Source organism: Gadus macrocephalus, chromosome 5, assembly GCF_031168955.1.
Source record: "Gadus macrocephalus chromosome 5, ASM3116895v1".
Taxonomy (NCBI): Eukaryota; Metazoa; Chordata; class Actinopteri; order Gadiformes; family Gadidae; genus Gadus; species Gadus macrocephalus.
This window is the reverse complement of record NC_082386.1, coordinates 17,962,253-17,989,117: the sequence shown is the minus strand read 5'-3', so window position 1 is coordinate 17,989,117 and position 26,865 is coordinate 17,962,253. Positions and strand designations below refer to the sequence as shown.

General features: G+C 48.8%; 2 protein-coding genes across 3 annotated transcripts in view; both read left to right on the top strand.

Moving 5' to 3' along the window:
• Positions 1-5,698, top strand: part of txlnbb (taxilin beta b) — a 7,991-nt gene extending 2,293 nt beyond the window's left edge. Inside the window, exons 3-10 of one of the 2 annotated variants that reach the window (XM_060051511.1) lie at positions 2-93; positions 699-869; positions 1,912-2,106; positions 2,412-2,531; positions 3,093-3,167; positions 3,656-3,748; positions 4,304-4,399; positions 4,932-5,698. In XM_060051511.1, coding sequence (XP_059907494.1) covers positions 2-93; positions 699-869; positions 1,912-2,106; positions 2,412-2,531; positions 3,093-3,167; positions 3,656-3,748; positions 4,304-4,399; positions 4,932-5,615 — 1,526 coding nt within the window. In that variant the 3' untranslated portion in view covers positions 5,616-5,698. Of the gene's footprint in view, position 1; positions 94-698; positions 870-1,911; positions 2,107-2,411; positions 2,532-3,092; positions 3,168-3,655; positions 3,749-4,303; positions 4,400-4,866 lie in introns of both variants that reach the window. The other variant, XM_060051512.1, reaches the window with a different exon arrangement.
• Positions 5,699-7,919: 2,221 nt separating this feature from the next.
• Positions 7,920-26,847, top strand: LOC132457228 (afadin). The gene is made up of 24 exons (XM_060051353.1): positions 7,920-8,175; positions 8,794-8,986; positions 9,342-9,466; positions 9,941-10,053; positions 10,993-11,042; positions 11,292-11,375; positions 11,509-11,714; positions 12,326-12,471; positions 13,284-13,378; positions 13,851-14,122; positions 14,952-15,095; positions 16,041-16,239; positions 16,685-16,776; positions 17,404-17,493; positions 17,681-17,746; positions 17,877-17,950; positions 18,668-18,786; positions 19,399-19,560; positions 20,085-20,167; positions 21,136-21,273; positions 21,678-22,892; positions 25,702-25,771; positions 25,877-25,928; positions 26,161-26,847. Exons 1-24 carry the CDS (start codon positions 8,077-8,079, stop codon positions 26,252-26,254), a joined length of 3,981 nt encoding a protein of 1,326 aa, XP_059907336.1. The 5' UTR covers positions 7,920-8,076; the 3' UTR covers positions 26,255-26,847.
• Positions 26,848-26,865: the final 18 nt, after the last annotated feature.

The window sequence follows — 26,865 nt, the reverse complement described above, 5'->3', positions numbered from 1 at the left end:
GGTAAGGAAGCCATGCTACTGATGCAGAGTCTAAACAAGCTGGGAACTCCAGAACTCAAACTGGAAGCCATCATCAAGAAGCACGCTGAGCTGGTAAGTCTCCCAGCGCGACCACCAGCGCAGAAACAAACCATCCATCTTATCCCTCCATCAGCACTCCTAGTGGAAGGCTCTGGCCATGTTTTTGTGTGTCTACATGCGTCTTGTATGTGTGTGGGTGTCTATATGTGTGTGTGTGTATGTGTGTGCGTGTGTGTGTGGGTTTGGGTCTATGCATGTGCCTGTATGTGTGTGTGTGTGTTTGTCCATATGTGTGTGTGTGTCTATAGGCTATATGCGTATTTGTGTCTATAAGCGTGTGTGTGTGTGTCTTTATTCCTGTGATTGTGTGCGTCTAATATGAGTATGTGTGTGTGTGTGTGTGTGTCTATAAGCCTGTGTGTGTGTGTGTGTGTGTGTGTGTGTGTGTGTGTGTGTGTGTGTGTGTGTGTGTGTGTTTGTGTGTGTCTATGCGTGTGCCTCTGTGTGTGTGTGTGTGTGTGTGTCTATAGATGCGTGTGTATGTGTGCGCCCCCTCGACACCAACATTGGCCTCACCCACTGTGTGTGTGTCCCTGTGTGTGTGTGTGTGTGTCCCTCCTCCTCCCCGGGTGACGTCCTCCTCCATCGTCTCCCCGCCTGTGTCTCCACGGCGACAGCTGGAGGAGCACCGCGGCGACCAGAAGCAGCTGAAGGTCCTGCAGAAGAAGCTGCTGCAGGTGCTGAAGGAGAAGGACCAGCTGCAGAGCGAACACAGCAGGGCCGTGCTGGCCCGCAGCAAGCTGGAGGGGCTCTGCCGGGAGCTGCAGAGGCACAACAAGACCCTGAAGGTCAGCGCCCCAGGGGCCAGACCTCCCACCTGACCTCCTGACAGACCAACCTCCCACCTGACCTCCTAACTGACCAACCTCCCACCTGACCTCCTAACTGACCAACCTCCTACCTGACCTCCTGACTGACCTACCTCCTACCTGACCTCCTGACTGACCAACCTCCTACCTGACCTCCTGACTGACCTACCTCCTACCTGACCTCCTAACTGACCAACCTCCTACCTGACCTCCTGACTGACCTACCTCCTACCTGACCTCCTAACTGACCAACCTCCCACCTGACCTCCTAACTGACCAACCTCCCACCTGACCTCCTAACGGACCTACCTCCTACCTGACCTCCTGACGGACCAACCTCCTACCTGACCTCCTAACGGACCTACCTCCTACCTGACCTCCTGACGGACCAACCTCCCACCTGACCTCCTAACTGACCAACCTCCCACCTGACCTCCTAACTGACCAACCTCCCACCTGACCTCCTGACGGACCAACCTCCTACCTGACCTCCTGACTGACCTACCTCCTACCTGACCTCCTAACTGACCAACCTCCTACCTGACCTCCTAACGGACCTACCTCCTACCTGACCTCCTAACTGACCAACCTCCTACCTGACCTCCTAACTGACCAACCTCCTACCTGACCTCCTAACGGACCTACCTCCTACCTGACCTCCTAACTGACCAACCTCCTGCCTAACCACCAGACGGTTCGCCCCTAGAGGCCCCTAGAGGCCCCTAGAGGCCCCTAGAGTTCCCTAGGACCCTAGCCTCCTAACTGACCTCCAAACTAACTAGTCATGCTAAAAGTATCAGGCCAACGTTCTCTCCGGCTATCAGGCTAACATTCTCTTCAGGTTAACGGTATCAGGCTAACGTTCCCTCCGGCCTTAATGCTAACACTATCAGGCTAACTTTCTCTTAATGCTAACGCTATCAGGCTAACGTTCTCTCCGGCTGTGATGCTAACGCTATCAGCCTAACGTTCCCTCCGGCCTTAAAGCTAATGCTATCAGGCTAACATTCTGTGTCCACAGGAGGAGACGTTGCAGCGGTGTCGTGAGGACGACCTGAAGAGGAAGGAGATCACCACCCACTTCCAGGGCACGCTGGGGGACATCCAGGTCCAGATCGAGGAGCACAGCTCCAGGAACACCCAGCTGTGCCAGGAGAACAGCGCCCTGGCCGAGAAGCTCAAGGGACTCATCTCGCAGTACGACCAGCGGGAGACGGTGGGGGGAGACGCACGATAACATGCACAAACAAACACAAACACACACAGGTGCACACAGACACACACAAACAGGTATACACACACACACACACACATAGGCATACAAACGCACTTAAAAACAGGCACACATACAGACATAGGCATACAGACACACACAAACACATACATGAACATACACTCACACACACACACACACACACACGCACATGCACACACAATCACACAGGCACACACACACAAGAAATGTATCGTATGCGATCAAAAACCCCTGAAAGCAATAAGTGGTCCTGTGATGTCCCCCAGAACCTGGAGAAGGTCTTCAAGCACCGAGACCTGAAGGAGAAGCTCCTGGAGACCAAGCTGGCCCAGGCCTCCATGATCCTCAAGGAGGCGGAGGAACGCCACCGGCTGGAGAAGGAGCGCGTACGTAGGCTCCACGCACACACGGGCCAAGGTCCACCCCCAGACGACTAGGGGACAGACTCCCCTGTTCAGAGTTCACCTGGAGACTCTGCATAGGCTCCCCCCGTGCCCCCCACCCCCTCTAACGCACCTACTGTGTGTTGTACGTCCTGGCACTTAATGTACACACAGTTATTGTGTGTCGTACATCCTGGCACTTGATGTACACACTTTTTGTATGATGTACGACCCGGCACAAAAATAGTACTTAGCATCGTGTAGCAGCTTATCAATAGCTCTCTTTGTTGGATACGGGGAATGGGTTAACCTAGCGATTGTTAGGGGTTCTCTGGTTCTGTGGTTCTTCGGTTCTGTGGTTCTGTGGTTCTGTGGTTCTCTGGTTCTGTGGTTCTGTGGTTCTCTGGTTCTCTGGTTCGGTGGTTCTCTGGTTCTGTGGTTCTCTGGTTCTGTGGTTCTCTGGTTCTTTGGTTCTGTGGTTCTCTGGTTCTGTGGTTCTCTGGTTCTGTGGGTCTCTGGTTCTTTGGTTCTCTGTGTTGATGCTCCACCTCCTCCTATCCACAGCTGGTGAAGCAGTCGGCAGAGTTCAAACTGCAGTCCAAGAAGATGAAGGAGCAGGAAGTGGATTTGAAAATACAGGTAAGGGTAAAGAGAGCCCCTTAAATACAGGTCGGGATAAAAGGGAGGCCATTAAATACAGGTGGGGATAAAAGGGAGGCCATTAAATATCTATGTTCTATCTTCACCTTCTGTCCTCCCCCCTCTTCCAACCTCCTCTCTCTCCCTCCCTCCCCTTCCTCCTCCCTCCCCTTCTGTCCTCCTCTTCTTCCCTCTCCCCTTCCTCCTCCCTCCCCTTCTGTCCTCCTCCGCTTCCTCCTTCTCCCCTTCCTCCTCCCCCCTTTCCTCCCCCCTCTTCTTCCCTCCCCTTCCTCCCTCCTCTTCTTCCTTCCCCTTCCTCCCTCCTCTTCCTCCCTCCCCTTCCTCCCTCCTCTTCCTCCCTCCCCTTCGTCCCCCCTCCTCTTCCCTCCTCTTCCTCCCCCCTCTTCCTCCCTCCTCTTCCTCCCCCCTCTTCCTCCCTCCTCTTCCTCCCCCCTCTTCCTCCCTCCTCTTCCTCCCGGGTTCTGCAGCTCGCCACCTACTCTGAGAAGTTTGACGAGTTCCAGGGAACCGTGTCCAAGAGCCACGGTATCTACGCTAGCTTCAAGCAGGACATGGACAAGGTGGGACACTCTCCACCTAACTAACGAACGGATTTAACTAGAAGGTCTAGAACTCGCTACGAGTTTGGTCGATGTGTTGAGACAGAACAGTCTAGTGGCTGTAAGTGTTGACTCCAGAGTAGGCATCTGTGAGCAAGATGACTTAGGCCCAATCCCATTTCTACCCCTTACCCCTTCAAAACAAGGGGGAGGGTTGACGGGAAGGGGTAAGGGGTAGAAATGGGATTGGGCCTTAGAATCCTTATTAATGAAATGTACCTCATAGATCTCTTTAAGTCATTTTGATCAAAGCATCATAAAGGAGTGGTAGTAGTAGAAGTGTAATAAAATAGTAGCCTGGTATGGTATTCACATTAATATTTTTTTCACTTCTAGAAGTAACATGAAGTACTCTCTATATACAGGCGAGCATGATTAACACCGACCAGGGCCTGTAAAGTTGGCTCTACTCAACTCACACTAAAAACTGTAACTTGAAACAACTTAAAACAATGGATATTTTCTAAACAGCTTGGACTGTAGGAGGCCTTATCATCTTGTTTCTCCTGGTTCCAGATGTCCAAGAAGATGAAGAAGCTTGAGAAGGAGTGCATGACCTGGAAGTCTCGCTTCGACGGCTGCAACAAGGCCTTGCTGGAGATGGTGTCCGATGTGAGCCCTCCCTTACCTTACTTTATCTCGTTGTTTGTTTGTGTTACGCAAAGTTGTCGTTGGCTGTGTTACCTAATGTTGCTGTTCGTAACGTTAATGTTGTTGTTCATACCGTTACCTAATGTTGCTGTTCGTAGCGTGAACTATTGTTATTTGTAACGTAGGAAAATGTTGTTGTTTGTACCGCTACATTATGTTGCTGCTTGTGAAGTAACGTAATGATGTTGTTCATAAAATAACCTTATGTTTTTGTTCATAACACAAAAAAGAATGTTGTTGTTCAAAACGTTGCGTACTGTCGTTGTTCACATTTTATTTATTCATGTCAAGTAAAAGGATTTTTATATCTTAATAAACACAGATACTTTACCCAACATTCTTCTGCACCTTCAGACAAATTCTACTATAAAAGTTTATTCTCGTGGAAATATCCTAGCAATTTGATCCTGCTTCATCTAATTTCACAGATGAAATTGCAGAAAGAACATCCGCTAAAACTGACCCTTTCCCTCCTCCCTGTTCCCTGTTGTAGAAAACGCTGAAGGAGAAGGAGTTTGAGCTGTTCACCACCAAGAACCAGAAGCTGGAGAACCTCTGCCGCGCCCTGCAGGAGGAGAGGAAGACGTTGGCCCAGAAGGTGCAGGCGGCCGGGGGCTCAGCACCCGTGGGTGCCGCTCACCCAAAGCCCAAGGAGGAGCAGGAGGGGAAGGAGGAGAAGGAGGAGGAACCAAAGAAACCCGTGGTGGCTGCTGCTCAGAAACCAGAAGGAGATGCCGCGGTCGCTCCTGCTCCTGCTCCTCCTACCACCGCGACTGCGCCTCCCCCTGCTCCTACTCCTCCTACCACCGCGACTGCGCCTCCCCCTGCTCCTCCCCCTGCTCCCGCAGTCGACACCCCTCTGGTGAAGGAGCTGAACAGCCTGAAGGCGGAGCAGGCCCGTATGCAGGAGATCGCCGCCTCCTTCACCATCTCCCACGTCGTCCCCGGAGAGCTGCTCTTCCAGGACGTGGACGAGAGCCAATCACAAGGACTCTCTGAGGTCACACGGGATTTAGCGGAGGAGGACCAATCGGAAGAGTGCGCTCGGGCCCATGAAGTGAACGGCTGTGGGCAGGAGGTGGACGGCTGTGGGCAGGAAGTGAACAGCGGCAAACAGGAAGCTGGGGGAGACGGAACCCAGGAGAAGAGAGACCTGGAGATGGAATCTGTGGATTAGAGCGGAAATTAGGAACCCCAAAACATCATCGTTACATATCAAGATCTGATTTCATTTTCAATAAATAAATTCATAAAAAGCTGGCCTTTCTGTCTCTCAACCTTCTGTCCAAATCACCAAAGAAACCTCCAAAGACAAACAAGGCTTGACAAAGGCTGCGCAATCCCAAGTAAGATCGACACACAAATCCATAATCTTCCAATGAAACATGCTTTTCACATATTTGGTATGTAGAATACCAAATATCTGGAGTCATCACTTCAGCACGTCGCTGTTCTTTACTCCCCATAGGTCAACGCTCTCATCGTCTCATCAATTCAGTGGGATGCAGGAGATGTAATTGACCCCTTAAAGGACTACACCTAGACCCGCAGTGTCGCCGACTGACCCAATCAATCAACACCCACCGCCTGGTTTATTGGCTATTAAGATTCACCTTCAACTATAAATAACCACACAGGCAGGAGGAACGTCTCCCATAATGCACTAGGTGTCAGGGTTTAAAACAAAATCGAAACAATACCGAGTCAGCAAGAACGTCAACATCACACAAATTTCCATATGATAAAGTATCACAGGAAAACGGATGGAGAAGTCGATAAAGTGGGATCTTGTGGGCGTACATTTTTAAACCTTTTGTATCTTAAAATAACCTGGGGAAGTGTGAAACATCTAGACTGTTTCCATGGAGATAAGCAGTCTGGGTGGCCTTCAGCTGAGAACAAGTTGCATGTCTCTCTGTCTCTGTCTTTGTCTCTCTCTCTCTCTCTCTCTCTCTCTCTCTCTCTCTCTCTCTCTCTCTCGTCACTATCATGTCTGGATCTTTATCGCAGTACAAAATGGTTGAGGTGACAGATTGTTAGACGGTTTTGTGTATAAAAGGCCCTCACCAAGTTTGCTAAAGTGAATGTTCTCGATTGGAACGACAAAGACGTGGTAACGATCAGAAAAAACATCATAGACTTGTTTACTAGTAGCCGATACCCGATACTGCCTAAAAGCCTAAAAGGCAGCATACAAGTCTAACACTAGTCTGGTATTGATATCGTAACAACTCTAGAACTGGACCTCAGGACATCCGCACCCTGTCCGAGTTGGGGCCCGCCCATGACCCACAGGAAGTTGAAGTAGGAAGCAGCCGCTTGAACTACGATCGTAGGAAACAGGTGGAATCTATCTTCAGCTGTTACTGGAATCATGTACACAGAACCAAATCAAACATACCTCTCAATAATTTGTTTTGCTTGGTTTTATAGGACTCTCTCTGCGGCTCTATGTGGCTCAAGAGGTAGATCGGGTTGACTGGTCTCCAGAAGGTTGCGATCCCCGGCTCCTCCTAGCAGAGTGCCGAGGTGTCCCTGAGCAAGGCACCTCACCCTAACCGCTCCCGACGAGCTGGCTGTCGCCTTGCGTGGCTGACACCACCGTCGGTGGGTGAATGTGTCCATGAATTGGTGAATATTTGGCAATGTTGTAAAGCGCTTTGAGTAGCCACTGGTTAGAAAACGCTTCATAAATGCAATCCATTTACCCTTTTTCTTTCATGCTGGAAGCAGTTAACGCTCAAACAATACGTTTTCACAATTAGGTGGTCAACAGCCAATGAGGATGATCTCTATGATATTGTATCTGTTTATGTATCGCCTATAGCCATTTATTATCACGCGTGGTTCTTTTTATTTTGGCTAATTATCACAAATTAAAATATTCCCTGTTCCCAGATTCCCCGTCCAGACAACAATGGCTTGTGGTCCTGCGACTGTTCTTCGTTGACCTTTCGAAATGAATGGATGGCTGCTGTAAATTAAAGCTTTTGTTCTATTGTGTATTTATTCGGCTAGCTTCGGGCAACAAAAGATGGCCCACATCTCATTTGTGGTATGAATGGAAGACCTGGGTGATCATCACTGAAAGAATGATGTGCTAATAACAGTTTCCATCGGAAACATTTCAAAAATAATTAATCGCAATTCGCAAAACTAGTTATGAGATGTGTAAATAAACAAATCAGCGAGGGAGGATACAAGATGTGTCGTCATCAGTAAAGTGAATCAAGCCAACGCGTCACACGTTTTCTAATTGCTAATTAAAAACAGAATTAATTGACTTGAACGTTGACGGTGTGATTTATATGTATTTATGCACCGGAGTAAAACTCAAAGAATGCGCCTCAAATAGACCTTATGATGAACTCGGAGCTTCGGCTTTGACCGATGCGTTATGGGGACACTTTGGCCCACATAACGGGACTCCACTGACCCGGTGTTAAAGCAGGAAGGGGGGGGAGGGGGGCGGGACATGAACTCATTAGACTGGAGGAACAGTCGACAGCTAATGACCGAGGTGTACGAGGCAGGGCGGGGTCCGAGTTGTCGGGATCCGAGGGACGAACAGAGGGATCCGTGTAACTTCTGCTTCACGGAGGCTCCACGGAGGACACTGAAGACCTGAAGCCGCTGACATGATGCTGGAGAAAGAGGAGCAGCAGCGGCTGGCGGAAGTTATCCGTCAATGGAATAACAACAGACTGGACCTGTTCGAGATCAGCCAGCCTGACGAGGTGAGGCTCAGGAAACGTTTACTTGTGGATATCATATCAGTGTTGTTCTGGAGAGCTGTTGGACATTAAGAAGTTTGCTTGAGAGTGAAAAGTGACCGCTTCACTTTCTTATCATCAACTTTATATATGTTTTACTGTTTAAATAATTAACTTTTTAAAGGGGAAAGTAGCCTACCTGCAATGTAGGTCTACGTGTTGGATGAATAACATGAGTTCTAATCCTGACATGTCCAGCACTGCTGGACATGTCAGGGGGCACTAAATAATGGGACTTCACACGTAACGGAACGAAGCGCGGGTGGGCCGGTAACCCGTTCGATATCCTGCCACGAGGGGAGTTTCGAGGTGTCCCTGAGCAAGGCACCCAACGCCCGCGACGAGCTGGCTGTCACCTTGCATGGTTATCACTGCCGTCGGTGTGTGAATTAGTGCATGAATGGGTGAATGTTAGGCAATTGTGAACAGCGAGTGATAAATGCCATCCATGACCATTTACATGAGATTTCGATCTGTGAGTTCAAGTCCGCTCTGTAAACAGTCCATGGGTCCGACCCCCACAGATAGCACTCACGTTATGTCCTCATGTGTTCATGTCGTCATGGGGGACCCCTCCACTAGAACCTCGAGTTCTGCGGCGTGGTGCGCTTCTACCTCGAAGACAGCGCCGCGGCCAGCGCCGCCACAACGTGCCTGCGCGTGAGCAGCCGCGCCACCGCGCGCGAGGTCATTGACACGCTCGCGGAGAAGTTCAGACCGGACATGAAGATGCTGAGCTCGTCCTTCTGCCTGAACGAGGTCCACGCCCCTGAAGGTGATCTCGAGGCCCACACTTGACTTTATAAGTACACGTGTTGCAACAAAAACATTTTGGGGGGTATTCTGGGCCCATGGTTTATTTGGGGGAGTCTGGGGCCCTGGTTTATTTCTTGGGTCTTCTGGGCCCCTGGATTATTTAGGGGGCTTCTGTGCCCCTGGTTAATTGGGGGGGGGGGGGGGGGGTTCTTGGGGTCTGGGCCTCTTGTTTATTTGGGGGAGCTTCTGGGCCCCTGGTTTATTTGGGGGGGTCCGGCCCCTGGTTCATTTGGGGGGTTTATTTGGGGATCATTACATCACACAGACCGGCCCCTGTGTTAACATTGGGGGCCTCTTCCCCCCTGCTGCCCCAGAACGCAGACTGGACCTGGAGGAGAAGCCCCTGCTGGTCCAGCTGAACTGGACGTCCGACAACAGAGAGGGCCGCTTCGTCCTCCGGAGGGACGGCCCCGGGATGGAGGGGTCTGGGGACCACCAGGTATTACCTCATCTTATCTTACCTTAAATCATGTCCAATCTGATCTGATCAAATATAATTTCATTTGAAAGAAACAGAATTTAATCTAACATAATAGAATCTAACATAATATAATATAATATATGATAATATGATGTAACTTTTCTAAGATCTGATACATTCTAATCTAATCTAGTCTGGTCCATTCATGTGCAAATGGATAAATAACTTTTTAATTTATTCTATTTTATCAGTCCCTCTGGAGTAACAAGACATTGGGTTCCAATTTAGTGTTTCTGTGTGTTTGTAAGTGTGTGTGTGTGTGTGTTTAATGTGCATGTGACTTTAATGTGTGTGTGTGTGTGTGTGTGTGTGTGTGTGTGTGTGTGTGTGTGTGTGTGTGTGTGTGTGTGTGTGTGTGTGTGTGTGTGTGTGTGTGTGTGTGTGTGTGTGTGTGTGTGTGTGTGTGTGTGTGTGTGTGTGGTGTCTCCGTAGACAAACACTATCGAAAAGAAGGAAAAAGGAGGAGTGATCGAAACCTTTAAGAGAACTTTGTCGAAGAAGGAGAAGAAGAAGAAGAAAAACAAAAAAGAAGCGATTGAGAACGGGTAAGAATCACCTTTGAATCAGCAGAGGACTGTGGTCAACCAATCAGAGGTTGTGAGTGCAATAGCATGGTTCCACCTGTAGAGGGAGCGCTCTCATGCAAACAAGTGCCGTCGGGGTTATCTTCCCTCCGTTTGAACTGAAGCCAAGCCCAGATAAAACATGATTCCTTTACGGGTCATTTCACTCAGTAGGGAACCGCCCTGAGCAAAAATGACTATTGGGGCTCAGATTGGCTTCCAAAACGGATGGACTCTTCATTCGTGGGTAGACTGAACCCCATTTAGGTTTCCTATTGAAGTCATTAGGTCGGTCAGCGCTCGGTCTAGATGTGAGTTCAGGTCAGGGTGAGGGTTCTCACGATGTGAAGGGTTGTTGGTTCCTGTTTTTTCTGCTTGCTTCAAGTAAAGCTCGTTTTCTTCCTGTTTTCCATTGTGTGGTTCTTTCCCGTTTTGCTCTTGTCTCCCTGCCCATTGTTCTGAACTTGGGTCTGCAGGCCACTTTTGTTACATTCCAGTTGCTTGTTAGGGATGTTAGTCAAGTTATAAATTAAGTAATTATACAATAATAAATTAATTGACACATCACATCAAGTCACAGGGAAAATGATGGATGCATTCAATGGATAAATTCATAGCATTCAAAGATATGTGTAAGTCAGGAGAGGTTTGAATTGTACCACATATTGTTTTCTTCTTCTTCTTCTTCTTCTTCTTCTTCTTCTTCTTCTTCTTCTTCTTCTTCTTCTTCTTCTTCCTCTTGTTCATGTTCTTCTTGTTCTTGTTCTTCTTGTTCTTCTTCTTGTTCTCGTTCTTCTTCTTCTTCTTCTTCTTCTTAAGCATCAGTTTAAGTGATGGGCTGAGAGTGATGCCATGATATGTTGGTGGACCGTCTGAACCATCCATAACCTTTTGTTCGTTCCCATGGCAACACCCACACAGGTCAACTGAAGGCAACCGGAGCCCCTCCCAGCAGAGCCAGTCAGACCCTGGTCAGTGTGGACGGTTTCCAATGAACCATAAACGACTCCATTAAAGTGATTTGACCTGATTAATGATTGCTGATTTTATTCTATTGATGATCTTATGTGTCTGTAGTCCCACTACCACCGTCCACATATTCGTTTTACTCAAGGACATTATCTTTTAAGTTTGTACATTGCTAAAATGTAAATACAGTTAAAGTAGGCATACACATTGCTTACCAAGTGCTGTCCTGTTGTGTTTCTCTCTGTATTCAGCTGTGGGACTCGGAGAAGGTCAACAACCGAACCAAGTGAAGGATCATCTTCAACTACCAGTGGAAATCCAGTTTTCCCCCGGATGTGAGTATTCTCCAGTTTGCATTGTTCTTTGCAATTTACCGGCCAAAATAAATACTTAATCCTCACAGACGGCTGAATATCCTTTTTTTAAATGCGCCATTTCGCCCCCTGTGGGTGGTCTTTGGAATTGCAGGCGAGGAAGCCTTTATTTCTGCCGTCATCAACTACACCAACAGTTCGACGGTGTACTTCAAGCTGTCGCCCGCGTATGCGCTCTACGCCACGGCCCGCTCGGCCCTGCGGCCCACCGACACAGAGGGCCCCGTCCCCAGGGAGAAGCCCAACACAGTCACCGCCATCACAGACAGAATGGTAGCCATGACGGAGAAGGTCATCCAGGCAAGTCTATGAACATGAGCTGATATTCCAAAGATCTGCTTCAGCATGCTAATGTGGTCCATATTGTATCGCTTTTTAAAAACACAGTTAAGTCAGGGCTTTAGAGCACTTTCAGAGTGAATTGAGACACAGGAGGGACTTACTCAAAGATGCCTGCAGGTAAACTGGGGTCATAGGGAGGGCACCGAGTCCCTTTGGCCCTAGCCACCACACTGACACACTCACTTGCAACCAGTAGTAAACCAGGTGTGTGTGTGTGTTTGTGTGTTATACTGTTTAGATGGAGGACACTGTGTGTGTGTGTGTGTGTGTGTGTGTTTATACTGTGTATATCGAGTGTGTGTGTGTGTGTGTGTGTGTGCATGTGTGTTTGTACACTGTCTGTTTATAACAGAGAGTATCCTCCCACTGTGTCTGTGTGTTTGTGCTTTTCATACAAACTCAGTGTCTTTCTTCATTAGTATGTTTGTCGTCGGTTTTTGTGTGTGTGTGTGTGTGTGTGTGTGTGTGTGTGTGTGTGTGTGTGTGTGTGTGTGTGTGTGTGTGTGTGTGTGTGTGTGTGTGTGTGTGTGTGTGTGTGTGTGTGTGTGTGTGTGTGTGTGTGTGTGTAGAAGCAGCATACCATGGCCGGGGCCCTCTCCTTCTGGTTGGCCAACACCTCAGAGCTGCTGAACTTCCTGCAGCAGGACGGGGCCGTAGGGCCCCTCACCGGGCAGACGCAGCAGCAGCTGTCGCACCTCGTCCACACAGCGTACAAGTGAGCGACGGACTGACGGACTGACGGACTGACGGACTCGGCAGGGCAGGCTGACCCACTGATGAGGATTAGATGTGTGATCCGATTTTACTTGCCGCTTTTTTCTTTAAAAAACAAAACATTTATATTTATATTTAGGGCATTAAGCAGACGCTGTTATCCAAAGCGACTTACAATAAGTACATGTGTGAGAGGAAAGAGAAACAACAATGTATCGCTGTCGGTACAGTAAGGATGTTCAAAGAACTAAGTGCCAAGCACTAACAATCGCTAGGTTAACCCGTTCTCCGTATACAAGAAAGATAGCAAGGACGTATGCATACAATAAGTGCATACATTAAGTGCCAGGACGTAAACATACAATAAGGGCCTGGGAAGGTTGTAGGATGGTAGGTGGTAGGACGGTAGGTGGTAGGACGGTAGGTGGTAGGACGGTAGGTGGTAGGACGGTAGGTGGTAGGACGGTAGGTGGTAGGACGGTAGGTGGTAGGACGGTAGGTGGTAGGACGGTAGGTGGTAGGACGGTAGGTGGTAGGACGGTAGGTGGTAGGACGGTAGGTGGTAGGACGGTAGGTGGTAGGACGGTAGGTTGTAGGACGGTAGGTGGTAGGCTATGCAGAATCTCAATCTCAAAACTCAATCTTAAATCAGAGCGGAATACATTTCACAATCTAGGTTATTCTTACTGATGCTATGCTCGCCTGCTTGTTCTTTACATTCTTTAAGGACAAGATTTAACATTGGCTGGAAAAAAAACTATGACCCTATATTATAACATTAGTCCTTTTTTATGTGTGCTTTTATTGTGAAAGGTATCTAATCCAGTGTCTACAGTGTGAACTTCGGAAACACCTGCCAACGTTCTTCTTGGATCCGGACCAATACGGCCCGCTGCCGGCAGGCATCGGTAAACCTTCCCGATAAACCTTCCCAACACTTTCTAACCCTTCCTGACCCTTCCTAAACCTTCCTAAACTTTCCTAAACCTTATTCAAAATACCTTCTGTATAGCTGAAGTAATGCAGAATAGCTATGTTGTTATTTCTTAAACCCTTATGTGTTTACTTTTACACAATACAGTTTAGTAATATTCAGCAACTATTTTATCTTGTTAAAAATCTTTTGTGGCATTTTCTCGTCAGCTCTGGTCTTTATGCCTCTGGTCTGGTCTTTTCTGGACTGGTTGAGTCTGGTCTGGTCCGGTCTAATCTTTGGTACCTTCTCTAGTCTGATCTGGTCTGGTCTTGTCTGGTTTGATCTGGTCTGCTGCTCTCGTCTGCTCTCTGGTATTTTCCCTGTTCTGCTCTGGTTTGATCTGATCTGCTTTGCTGTGGTTCGCTCTGGTTTGATCTGGTCTGTAATCTGCCCCCCCTCCCCAGAGATGGTCCTGAACACCCTGATGAACACCATGGCTCTGCTGAGGCGCTGCCAGGTCAACCCCGCCCTCACCATCCAGCTCTTCTCCCAGCTCTTCCACTACACCAGTGCCTGGCTCTTCAACCAGCTGATGGGCCCCCAGGCCGGGCCCCTGGGGCTGCGCTCCCACTACTGGGGCGCGGCCCTCCGGCAGAGGCTCAGCGCCGTGGAGGCCTGGGCGGAGCGGCAGGGCCTGGAGCTGGCGGCGGACTGCCACCTGGGCCACATCGTGCAGGTCAGGGCCTCTTCCTCTTCATGGTCGTCTTCCTCTTCCTGGTCAGGTCCCCTTCCTCTTCCTTGTCCTCTTCCTTTTCCTGGTCAGGTCCTCTTCCCCTTCCTGGTCCTCTTCCTCTTCCTGGTCAGGACCTCTTCCTCTTCCTCTTCCTGGTCAGGTTCTCTTCTTCCTTCTTGTCAGGACCTCTTCCTGGACCTCTTTCTGGTCAGGGCCTCTTCTTCCTTCTTGTCAGGACCTCTTCCTGGACCTCTTTCTCTCCCTGGTCCTCTTTCTGGTCAGGTCCTCTTCTTCCTTCTTGTCAGGACCTCTTCCTGGACCTCTTTCTCTCCCTGGTCCTCTTTCTGGTCAGGGCCTCTTCTTCGTCCTGGTCATGTCTTCTTCTTTCTCCTCCTCTTCCTCTTCCTCTTCCTGGTCAGATCCTCCTCCTGGTCCTCTTCCCCTTCCTGGTCCTCTTCCTCTTCCTGGTCAGGACCTCCTCCTCTTCCTCTTCCTCTTCCTGGTCAGGTCCTCTTCTTCCTTCTTGTCAGGACCTCTTCCTGGACCTCTTTCTCTCCCTGGTCCTCTTTCTGGTCAGGGCCTCTTCTTCGTCCTGGTCATGTCTTCTTCTTTCTCCTCCTCTTCCTCTTCCTCTTCCTGGTCAGATCCTCCTCCTGGTCCTCTTCCTCTTCCTGGTCCTCTTCCTCTTCCTGGTCAGGTCCTCTTCCTGGTCCTCTTCCTGATCCTCTTCCTGGAAGGTCCTCTTCGTTTACCTCGTCCTCTGAATGATCCCGATGGATCGTAATGGATTGAATGGATTTAAAGTGTGTGTAATCGGTTGGTGGGTTTCTAGGCAACCATGCTGCTCACCATGAACAAGTACTCGGCCCAGGACACGGAGGCGGTCCAGAAGACATGCTTCAAGCTCAACTCCCTGCAGCTGCACACCCTGCTGACCGGCTACCTGTACGCCCCCGAAGAGCCCCGTATCCCCCCGGTAAACACCTGCACACCTGTACACCTTTACCTGTACGTCTACACACCTGTACACCTCTACCTGTACGTCTACACACCTGTACACCTCTACCTGTATGCCCCCGGAGAACCCCATATCCCCCCGGTAAACACCTGCAAACCTGTACACCTTTACCTGTACATCTACACACCTGTACACCTCTACCTGTACACCTGTACATCTGTACATATCTATCTGTACACCTGTACATCTGTACATATCTATCTGTACACCTGTACATCTGTACATATCTATCTGTACACCTGTACATCTGTACATATCTATCTGTACACCTCTATCTGTATACATGTACCCTACACACCTGTACACCTCTACCTGTACACCTGTACATCTGTACATATCTCTCTGTACAACTGCGCCTACACACCTGTACACCTGTAGCTATACACCTCTACCTGTACAACTGTACACCTCTACCTGTACACCTCTACCAGTACACCTGAACTTGCACACCTGTACCTGTACAACTGAACCTGCACAACTGCAGAAAGCTTCTTCCATCTCCTTCTTCAGAGTTTGGTCCTCACCATCTCCTACGTGGAGTTAAACGAGCTGGTGTCGTAATGGTTTCTATAATGTAGACCAGATAGTTAAGTGGAGCATCTCGAATGAAAGAGTTAAAGAAAAATGGATGGAAAGAAATAATACTGAGCATGGCATGCCAGAGGAAATGAGGGCATCCCAATACTTCAGTACACGTATAATCATAATCTTTTTTTGCTTATATAAAATCTTAAAATATACTATACCTGTTGTTTCAGCATTCTTCTCAACCAGTTAATCGTTTCCCTTGTTCTGTCTTCCGTAGTGCACAGAAACCCCTTAATCAAATAACGTTTGATTGATAGGCCCGGGCTTTCAATAACACAATGTAAACAACAAAAACGATCTACTCTGTTACTCCAGGCTTTGATTGACAGCGTCGTCATGGCAGCGAAGCGCTCGGCGGACCCCCTGGTGGCCAGCGAGGGGCGGTGCCTGGAGAGGGAGGAGCGTCTGGAGCTCCGCCTCCCCTTCCTGCTCCCTGACGGAGGCTACTCGTGTGACACGGTGGGCGGGATTCCGCCTGGCTTCACTGAGTTCTTGGAGCCAATTTGCCGCAAAGGTAAAGGGAATCCTGGTAATCCCAGTGATCCCAGTAGCGTCCACACTGGGACACCCAAGATGAGTTTTGGAGTGTGATTCATGTGATGCAAATCCAGCTGGATTTGTTTTTTCTCAGTTTAAATATAGTTCTTTGTAAGCCGATATTAGAGAAATGCCGATGGACAGTTGTTCCAACGCCATTGTAGACCCACTATTTGCGATCATATGGTTAGAAGTTGATTTAAATTTACCTAAGGACTCTTTGAGAGTAACTATGATTACGTTTGACAAAATGATTTCAGAATTGCGTCGACTCAAGCAAAATGACTTTTTGTAATTTTGTGGTCTACTCCTGTAAAACATTCCTGTCCGATGTTGGAATGTCTGCTCCTCCTTCGAGTCAGTCCCTTGGTGTGTCATCGTATGGTGCGAGGGGGGGTATCTGATCTCTGCTGCTCCCCCAGGTCTCTGTAAGCTGACTCCCAGAGCCAACTGTCATGGCAGTTGGAGAGTGTTCTTCAATGAACCCAACTGCCCAACCACCAGCCTTCTGCCGGTAAACTAAAGCCTTACGAACACACATGAACTCCGGACAATGTCCAGAGACTCAGAATCAGGCTCGTTCTCACATACTGGTTCATTGGGTTGGATTTGGAAGGAGTCAAATAATAGAGACAACATCAGAGCTCACTGTGAATTCTTCTTCCTTTTCCTTTTTGCGTTTACCACCCCCTACGGGACCGGAGTATGTACCACAGGATCTAGTCGCTCGAATCTGGACAATGGCCTGCTCACACAGGGGCTCAAACAATCATTAAACACACTTAATACCGGGAACCTGGCAGGCCAAATAAGAGTTTGGGGTTGCAGTGCGAGTGAAAAAAGCGCATAAGAATCACTCTAGTCTAGCCACACTACAGGCTACTATGACAATCTTTTACACACTGAATACTCCATATAAAGCCTAAAGCAGATGAACTTCACCTCAACGACAGATAGAAGAACTAGCTTCATGTTGTTTTAACGGAGTGAGGCACATTTGTGTTCAGCACTCGACGCAAACTTCTATAGGATTCAAGGTGCTCCTGGACTGTGACTGAAGTGTATTCTGGCTCTGAGTGCTCGGATCCAGTCTAGTCAGGTGGGCTGACCTCCAGTAATGCCTCTGCCTGTTGTGTCATAGACGGGGGCTCGGAGAGAACCAGAGGTGGTGGTCATCACCCTGAGGAAGCCCCTGAACAGCGGGATGGGCGTGAGCATCGTGGCCGCCAGGGTAAATCCGCACCGCCCCAAACCTCCCCACACAGTGGACTGAGTAATCATTCTAACACCCTGCGATGTGTATAACTAGAGATCTAATGACAGCCATGTACTGTATTATTTACTCAAATACTATTATTTTAATCATTCACTACAAGGCATATTCTATATATTTTTCTGTTTTATTCCCACGGCGACAGGGTTCGGGCCAGGCTCAAATCGGCATTTATATCAAATCCATCGTCCAGGGGGGCCCCGCTGAAGTGGTGAGTGTTTAAACCCTCCTCCCAGATTGGCCTCACGTTAATTTTGACCACAGTGCACTATACAGGGCCGGGGACCGACGGAGGGTCAGACCTCTGTGTACCCCTGACCCTTAACCTCTGGCCCCTGCAGGACGGGACGCTGTCTGTCGGAGACCAGTTGGTCAGCGTGGACGGCCGGAGTCTGGTGGGTCTGAACCAAGAGAGGTAGGATGAGATCTAATGGATGACTTCACCTCCTCAACGGGTGGTTAGTTTGGTCTGTGAAGGACTGGATAAATCCACAAAAGCCTTACAAATAAGGATGGAGAAAGATGCCAACAACGATGATTATTTGTGATCTATAATTTGTGATCATGAAATTAATTATGCCTTTTTTTCTTAAACATTACTATGAGTTCTACTATGAGACAATCGCTAAGCGCGATTGTCTGTGGATGTGAGTTATATAAGCAAACTGAAGTGAACTAGAATGGATGCAAGCTATATGAGGCTAACCCCCAATGCTGTGTGGAGGAGAGCTTTGTGATGCTAACCCCCATGCTGTGTGGAGGAGAGCTTTGTGATGCTAACCCCCGTGCTGTGTGGAGGAGAGCTATGTGATGCTATCCCCCATGCTGTGTGGATGTGAGCTATGTGATGCTAACCTCCATGCTGTGCGGATATTAGGTATGTGATGCTAACCCCCATGCTGTGTGGATATTAGCTATGTGATGCTAACCCCCATGCTGTGTGGATATTAGCTATGTGTTGCTAACCTCCATGCTATGTGGATGTGAGCTATACGGGGCTAACCTCCATGCTGTGTGGATGTGAGCTATGTGATGCTAACCATGCTGTGTGGATGTGAGCTATGAGATGCTAACCCCCATGCTGTGTGGATGTGAGCTATGTGTTGCTAACCTCCATGCTGTGCGTACGCAGGGCAGCCATGATAATGGTGCAGACGGGGCCCGTTGTGACGCTACACGTGGCTAAACACGCTGCCAGCTGCCACGGTCTGGAGGCCCTGATCAACCAGCCTGGCTTCGCCCCCAACACAGGTATCACACATCACTTGGAGATCAATAGCATGGGCAGCGGTGGTTACCGAATGTCAATGTGACGTACATACCACTAGGGGTGCTAGATTATAGAAAAAATCATAATCCAAACGATTATTTTTGAGTTTGAAAACATGATGCATTTATTCAGCATTCCTCGCCAAAAAAACACTTGTACCTGAGCACTTTAAAATTTTCTAAGTTACACTGTAGAAAAATTATGTACAATTATGTATCCAGCTGGAACCAGCAAAATAAATAAATAATAATAACGATTCAACTTGATTAGTTTGAGGATCGTTTGACCCAAAAATTGAAATCATGATCGATATTATGTTAATTGCACAGCCCTACATGCCACACATTTCTTCATTAGAGGCAGACAACAGATAGTGTGTCAACAATGTGTGTGTGTGTGTGTGTGTGTGTGTGTGTGTGTGTGTGTGTGTGTGTGTGTGTGTGTGTGTGTGTGTGTGTGTGTGTGTGTGTGTGTGTGTGTGTGTGTGTGTGTGTGTTTAAAACCAGAGACACCAGATTAGACGCCTTGTGTCAGTGTTGGTTTTGCGGATCCTTTTTCTAACCCTTAAAATAATGAATTGTCGCGTTACCAAGGTGACCGTGGCCTGGGCACGCCCGGCGGCGGCCCCGCCTGGGTCGGGTGCAGCGTCCCGGGCCCCCGACCGGAGCCGCAGGCCCCCGGGGGGAGCAGGGGCCGACGGCAGCAGAACCTCCAGAGGAACCGGCTCCTGTACCGCTCCAACCCCAACATGAGCCGTAGGTGGACCCCTTCACACACGCCCGCCGACCGGAGGACCATCAGGATTATGGTCTCATTTCAGCGCATGTGAAAACGTGTATAACTTTAGACAATTAAGAGTTTGGCAATCGTTAGCTGTTAAAAAATGACGGCGATTTCCGTACCCAGGATAGGTTTGACCTACTTTTTATGTTTTTCTTCCTCCCTCCCTGCCTCCCTCCTTCCTCCCTCCCTCCCTCCCTCCTCCACTCTCAATCCCTCATCCCTCCCTCCCTCCTTCCTCCCTCCCTCCCTCCCTCCTTCACTCTCTCTCTCTCTCTCTCATCCCTCCCTCCTTCCTCCCTCTTCCCTTCTTTCCTTCCTCCTTCCCTCCCTCCTTCCTCCCTCCCTCCCTCCCTCTCCCCCTCCCTCCCCTCCCTCCCTCCTTCCTCCGTTCCAACCTCCCTTCCTCCCTCCCCTCCCTCTCCCTCCTTCCTTCCTCCCTCCCTCCCTCCTCCCTTCCTCCCTCCCTCCCCCCTCCCTCCTCCCTCCCTCCCATCAGACTGTGTGCCTGAGGAGGTGGAGGTACCAGAGGAGCCCGTAGACGGAGGACCCACCATCTCCACCCTCAATCTCTGCACTGAGGTGAGGGGGAGGTGGTGTCTCGGTGGAGCCCAGGACAACCTGCTATGCTAACATACTTTATCATTTATATTCTCTACTCATTCTGCATGCGACCCTTGCCTTGTCCCAATCCGTTGGTAAACTGTGATAATGAAACTAGTTGATAATGATACTATTATGATCACAAAAAACGCGTGTTTAATCTATTTGGATGAAACCTATTTATCCAAAACATTCTTCCCCACCACAAGGTGAAAATGCAACTGGTTACGCTGTGTAAATAACTGATGGAGATATTGTCCTGTTCTGGTGGTCAATCAAGCTTTTGTCCTCAATAGACTTTGTAGTAACACTGTAGTTGTGTTACGTTGTAGTTATGTTGTAGTAATGTTGTAGTTATGTTACATTGTACCTATGTTGTGGTAGCGCTGTAGTAACATTGTAGTTATGTTACGTTGTACTCTGACCTACGTTGTAGTAACGCTGTAGTTATGTTACGTTGTACTCTGACCTATGTTGTAGTAGCGCTGTAGTAACATTGTAGTTTTGTTACGTTGTACTATGACCTACGTTGTAGTAGGGCTGTAGTAACATTGTAGTTATGTTACGTTGTATTCTGACCTACGTTGTAGGAACGCTGTAGTAACGTTGTAGTTATGTTACGTTGTAATTTATGACTACACTGTAGCAACATTGTAGTTATGTTACGTTGTACTCTGACCCACGTTGTAGTAGAGCTGTAGTAACGTTGTAGTTATGTTACATTGTACTCTGACCTACGTTGTAGAAGCGCTGTAATAACGTTGTAGCTGTGTTACGTTGTACTCTGACCTACGTTGTAGTAGCGCTGTAGTAACGTTGCAGTTATGTTACTTTGTACTTTTACCTACGTTGTAGAAGCGCTGTAGTAACGTTGTAGCTGTGTTACGTTGTACTCTGACCTACGTTGTAGTAGTGCTGTAGTAACGTTGTGCTGCTCTCTGGACCAGACGTTCCACAGGGAGTACCAGACCCTGCCGTCCTCCAGACATCTGGACCACAGGGCAGCTGACCAATCACAGCAGCTGCTCAGGATCTCTCTGGGTCCGTCGGCCAGGAAGCAGAACCCCAACATGAGGACCTTCATGGTACGTCGATGATCACTAATCAAAGTTTAAATTCATTCATTACTCAATCATTGCGATAATTGTGTGCTGATCGAGTTGATATGATGTGTGGTATCATTTTTATTTTTTATTTTATAAATAATTGACAGTGGTGACCTCAAGGATTTTTATGCAAGTTAAAAATGTGTAGTCCCTTCGGTCGCTGAATGAGGTCGCTGAAGGGAGGATGACCTGCTGATCAGATGCCTCCTATTTTCCGTTTTGGGATGGTTTCCCACTCGGTGTCACTGGTGATGCTGCTGGAGAAGTACCACTTATCACCAGGGATGGCGCCAAAGGGAGTGAAACGGATATATCTGAGATTGCACCTTTTTAGATAAATATGGGACGAGTATATCAATAACGTCATGCGTCTTCTCCCTCAGCGCCAAGCCCTGTCCCAGGAGAACCTCTGTCTGGACCCGCGGCCAGCGGAACCATCCCACAACCCCAGCACCTCGCTCCCTCACTGGCCCAGTGCCTCCACACACAGCCTCCTCCAAAAGCCCCCGAACCCCCCCCAGAACCAGAACCAGCCCCAGAACCCCACCCAGTACCACACCCAGCCCCAGGCCGAGAACCCCACCCAGAACCCCTACCATCCCCAGAACCTCAACCAGCCTGAGAACCCCACCCAGCGCCAGAATCCTACACAGAGCCCCTCCAGACTCCAGAACCCCCCCCAAAACCCCATCCAGAACCCCTCAAGACCCCAGAACCCCACCCAAAGCCCCTCCAGACTCCAGAACCCCAACCAGAATCCCAACCATCCCCAGAACCCCTCCAGACACCAGTACCCCACCCAAAACCCCACCCAGCCCCATATCCCCCCCCAAAGCCCCTCCAGACCCCATAACCCCACCCAGCCCCAGAACCCAGCCCAAAGCCCCTCCAGACCACAGAACCACACGCAGAACCAGAACCCCACCCAGGCCCAGAACCCAGAACCCCAGGATGTAAAGAGCAGCGCTGGCGTGTGGAGGACCCCTCCCTCCCGGACCTCCACCCAGCCCACCCGCATCGACATCCCCATAACGAGGCCCGACGCCCCGCCCAGACCGCTCCTCTCCACCTTCCAGCACCACCCTGCCCTGGGCCCCGTCCGGTCGGCCCAGGGTGGCCGCCGCCCCGTCACCTCCTCCCCGCCCTCCTCCACCACCCCCACCTCCTCACCCCGACCAAGGCAGAGCGCCGCCCCCAGCCAACCACAGGGCGCCGCCTCCAGTCCTCAGAGGCCCGCCCCCCCCACCCGGCACGTCTCCTTCCAGGACCCGCCCCCCGGGGCGGAGAGGCCCGCCCCGGGGGGGGAGGGCCTCTCCCCGGACCCCTGGCGCAGGGAGGCGCGGGAGCGGCTGCGGGAGCAGCTGGAGGAGCAGCGGCGGCGGAGGGAGCTGGAGGCGCTGGAGGAGGAGGTGAGGGAGCTGGGCGCCAGGGCGGCCCGCTCCCCGGGGGATGGCGAGAGGCTGCGCCGGCTCAGCCTGGAGCTGCAGTTCCAGAGGAGGCTGCAGGAGCTGCAGCAGAACGGGGGGGAGGAGGAGGAGGAGGAGGAGGAAGAAGAGGAGTTCAGGGTGATCCCCCAGCGCACCGAGAACAGACTTGGGGTGAATAGGTCTTAGTTTTTTTTTTTTTTTTTTTGGAGTTCCCATACTGGTGAAATATTTGTTACCCTACTACTGGGGATGGGGGGGTGGGGGTCATGGGCAAGGCGGCCTGACTCCCAACCGAAAGGTTTTTGGTTCAAAGCCCGATGTCTCAAGGTCTAACATGTAGACCCCTGAACAGAATGCTCTGAGCTGGTGGGGGACATTCTCGTGATAACGTCTACACATTAGCTTTGGATAAGTGACAAATGACTCAACAGTATGAGACCAGCCATGGAGTGGCAGTTTACAGTATATGTATAGTACAAAGTGTATATCTATCTATATCGATACGTAGAGATAGATATGTACATACTGTATGTATGTGTATATATATATATATATATATATATATATATATATATATATATATATATATATATATTTGGTAACACTTTATAATAAGGTGTCATAATAAATAGCAAACTAGTCATTACCTAACCCTTTGTTAATATTTGTTAATTGTTACTAAAATATCTATTTGGCACAAGTTAATAGTTTTTTTTCACTGACCACAGAGTGTCGCTGGTTAGGGTTAGGGCCGTGTGCTAGGGTGAGGGTTAGGGTTAGGGCCGTGTGTTAGGGTTAGGGCCGTGTGTTAGGGTTAGGGCCGTGTGTTAGGGTTAGGGCCGTGTGCTAGGGTGAGGGTTAGGGTTAGGGCCGTGTGTTAGGGTTAGGGCTGTGTGTTAGGGTTAGGGCTGTGTGTTAGGGTTAGGGCCGTGTGTCAGGGTTAGGGTTAGGGCCGTGTGTTAGGGTTAGGGTTAGGGCCGTGTGTTAGGGTTAGGGCCGTGTGTTAGGGTTAGGGCCGTGTGTCAGGGTTAGGGTTAGGGCCGTGTGTTAGGGTTAGGGCCGTGTGTTAGGGTTAGGGCCGTGTGTCAGGGTTAGGGTTAGGGCCGTGTGTTAGGGTTAGGGCCGTGTGTTAGGGTTAGGGCCGTGTGTTAGGGTTAGGGCCGTGTGTTAGGGTTAGGGTCGTGTGTTAGGGTTAGGGCCGTGTGTTAGGGTTAGGGTTAGGGCCGTGTGTTAGGGTTAGGGCCGTGTGTTAGGGTTAGGGCCGTGTGTTAGGGTTAGGGCCGTGTGTTAGGGTTAGGGCCGTGTGTTAGGGTTAGGGTTAGGGCCGTGTGTTAGGGTTAGGGTTAGGGCCGTGTGTTAGGGTTAGGGCCGTGTGTTAGGGTTAGGGTTAGGGCCGTGTGTTAGGGTTAGGGCCGTGTGTTAGGGTTAGGGTCGTGTGTTAGGGTTAGGGCCGTGTGTTAGGGTTAGGGCCGTGTGTTAGGGTTAGGGTTAGGGCCGTGTGTTAGGGTTAGGGCCGTGTGTTAGGGTTAGGGCCGTGTGTTAGGGTTAGGGTTAGGGTCGTGTGTTAGGGTTAGGGTTAGGGTTAGGGTCGTGTGTTAGGGTTAGGGTCGTGTGTTAGGGTTAGGGTCGTGTGTTAGGGTTAGGGTCGTGTGTTAGGGTTAGGGTTAGGGTCGTGTGTTAGGGTTAGGGTTGTGTGTTAGGGTTTGGTTAGGGTTATGCAAACAACTAATATTTAATTGATGAAAAAACTATTAACTTGTGCCAAATAGATATTCTAGTAACAATTAAAAAATACTAACAAGTTAGGTAATGACTTATTATAAAGTGAAACCATACATTTATATATGTATGTACATCTAGTTATATATCTATCTATCTAAAAATAGAGATAGAGGTATCTATTTATATGTATATAGATGTAGAGATGTGTGTCCAGTAGGGCTGTAACGATACGCGTATCAAACCGAAAATCGCGATACTCAAAGCCACGATCCTGTCTCGCGGTGTGAGAAGGCAGAAGCGCGATATGCCCATTCTAACTCTTCGGTCAAATTGTCCGATTGAAATTTGCTAATAATTTGTCTAAATAATAGTCTGCTGACAGCGCCCCCTCCTATCGATGCCGTAAATATGTGACGAGATGCCCTCTCTGTGATCCAAGCTCTCCGTGGCTACGGAGGATTGCATTTCTCCACAGCCGTCGAAGTCCTCATATGCGATATGAACGACATTTATCCAGAGTGGGCCAAGCGCGAAAAAAATTGCCTGTGATCCTGTCTCTATTGTTTTGTGTGATTTGACTGGCAGTTTGTCTGCTTATAGGTCGGAATGAAGCGGCCACCGATTATTGACAGGATGGGTACTTTATTCTACCGGACTCGTTCGCTTCTTCACTAGACACACGCGCTACCGCTCGCTCTCCTCGCTCGTCCACTCACTCGCTGACGTCACTCACACACGCATACGCACACTGCCATTCTCCCGCACACACATATGCTACTCGTAACACTATGCCTCGTTATTGCGACGTTCATGTTTTTCCTCATCTATTGAAAGTTAGGCTATTAAACATGTTGCATTCTATACGGCCTGATTATGTCATTATTTAAGCTACATAGCCTAATAAGAAGCGCTAATAAGGATATTTGAATAAACCAACCAAACAGTTAAAGGGGCCCTATTATGCCTACCAGCAAAAAGCATCCTCCAACTGCAATCTTTGGTTATTTCTTTATTAATTTAGCTATACTTTAATAGTATTCTTTCGGTTCAAATCTGTTCAGTGTTCCAAATTATTTGTTATTAAATGTTACATTAAGATAATTGGTATTTAAGTGTTGTTTAAATAAAATGCTTTTTAAATTTAAAAGAATCGTGGGATGTATCGAACCGTGGGTCAAAAATCGTGATACAAACCGAATCGTGAATTTGTGTATCGTTACAGCCCTAGTGTCCAGTTTATAATGGTTTCATCCCACAGGAGAAAAGCCAGGTCAAGGAGCATCAAACTACCAACCCGGCTGACCCAGAAGGACAGAGGATGGCTCCAGGTCAGAGGGCATACACAAATGTCACTGTTCTCAATGGGAGACAAACTGTATTTGAGACGGCACTCCAGGTTCAATCTTACGTTTCTTTCTTTATGTCGTTGACAGATCAAAAATCGATTGGATACGGCCGTGCTTCTCATGAGGTGGTCCCAAAAAAGTGAGTTGAGGTGTGCCTGTGTGTGTGTATAATATTGCAGTGCATTCTAGAATAGTCCTGGAGCACCAAAACAATTTTGAGGAATTACATTTCTACACAGATTCCAAACATTTCACCATGATCCCGGAGAAACAGTCAACATGACACTCTGGGGCTTTTAGAACGCTGCAGACTTTGCATTGATCTTTATATTTGATATATACATTCAATATATCAATCTTTGTTTCTCCAGAAGCCAGGAAGACTCGCTCCAGAGTATGGCGGCTCCGGAGAAACTTCCCTTTAAGGAACGCCAGCGTCTCTTCTCTCTGGGGTCAGCCTCGTAAACAACAACACCACCAACTGAAAGGCATCAACGTTCTTCAACGGTCCATCAACCCATTATGAAAACATAGTGCACACAACAGAAAATTATATATTATGTTTATTGGCTGTTTTATAGCTTCTGAAATGCTAATGTTTGCTTGATTGTCTCGTTTTATTATTAGTTGAATATTTTTTTCGAATTTAAGACTTAATCTATAATAATTGTAAACATAATTTGTATTGTTTTATAGACTTAATGATTGAAAAGCAAAGTGCTAGATGAACAAGCAAGCTGCAAACTGCCGTTTACGATAGCATGACATACGATGTATGCAGAACATAAAGTAGAAAACAGAGGTAGAAATGTCCGTTTATTCTTGTACCGTTCTTACGTTTGTTTTAAAGATCGCGCAAAGAAAATCAAACCATCTTATCGTCAGTGCATAAACAATCCCTCTGAGACCCTTCAAGCCGTAGACCTCTTCGTCCTACACCTGTTCACCTGCATACACGACTTCCCCTCCAACGAGGAAAGCCAAGGCACGTTGAGTCATACTGCACCCTTCACTCACAGAGGTTCAAAGGACAATCGTCCGTTATTCAAAAGGAGAAATGTATTAAAAAAGTATGA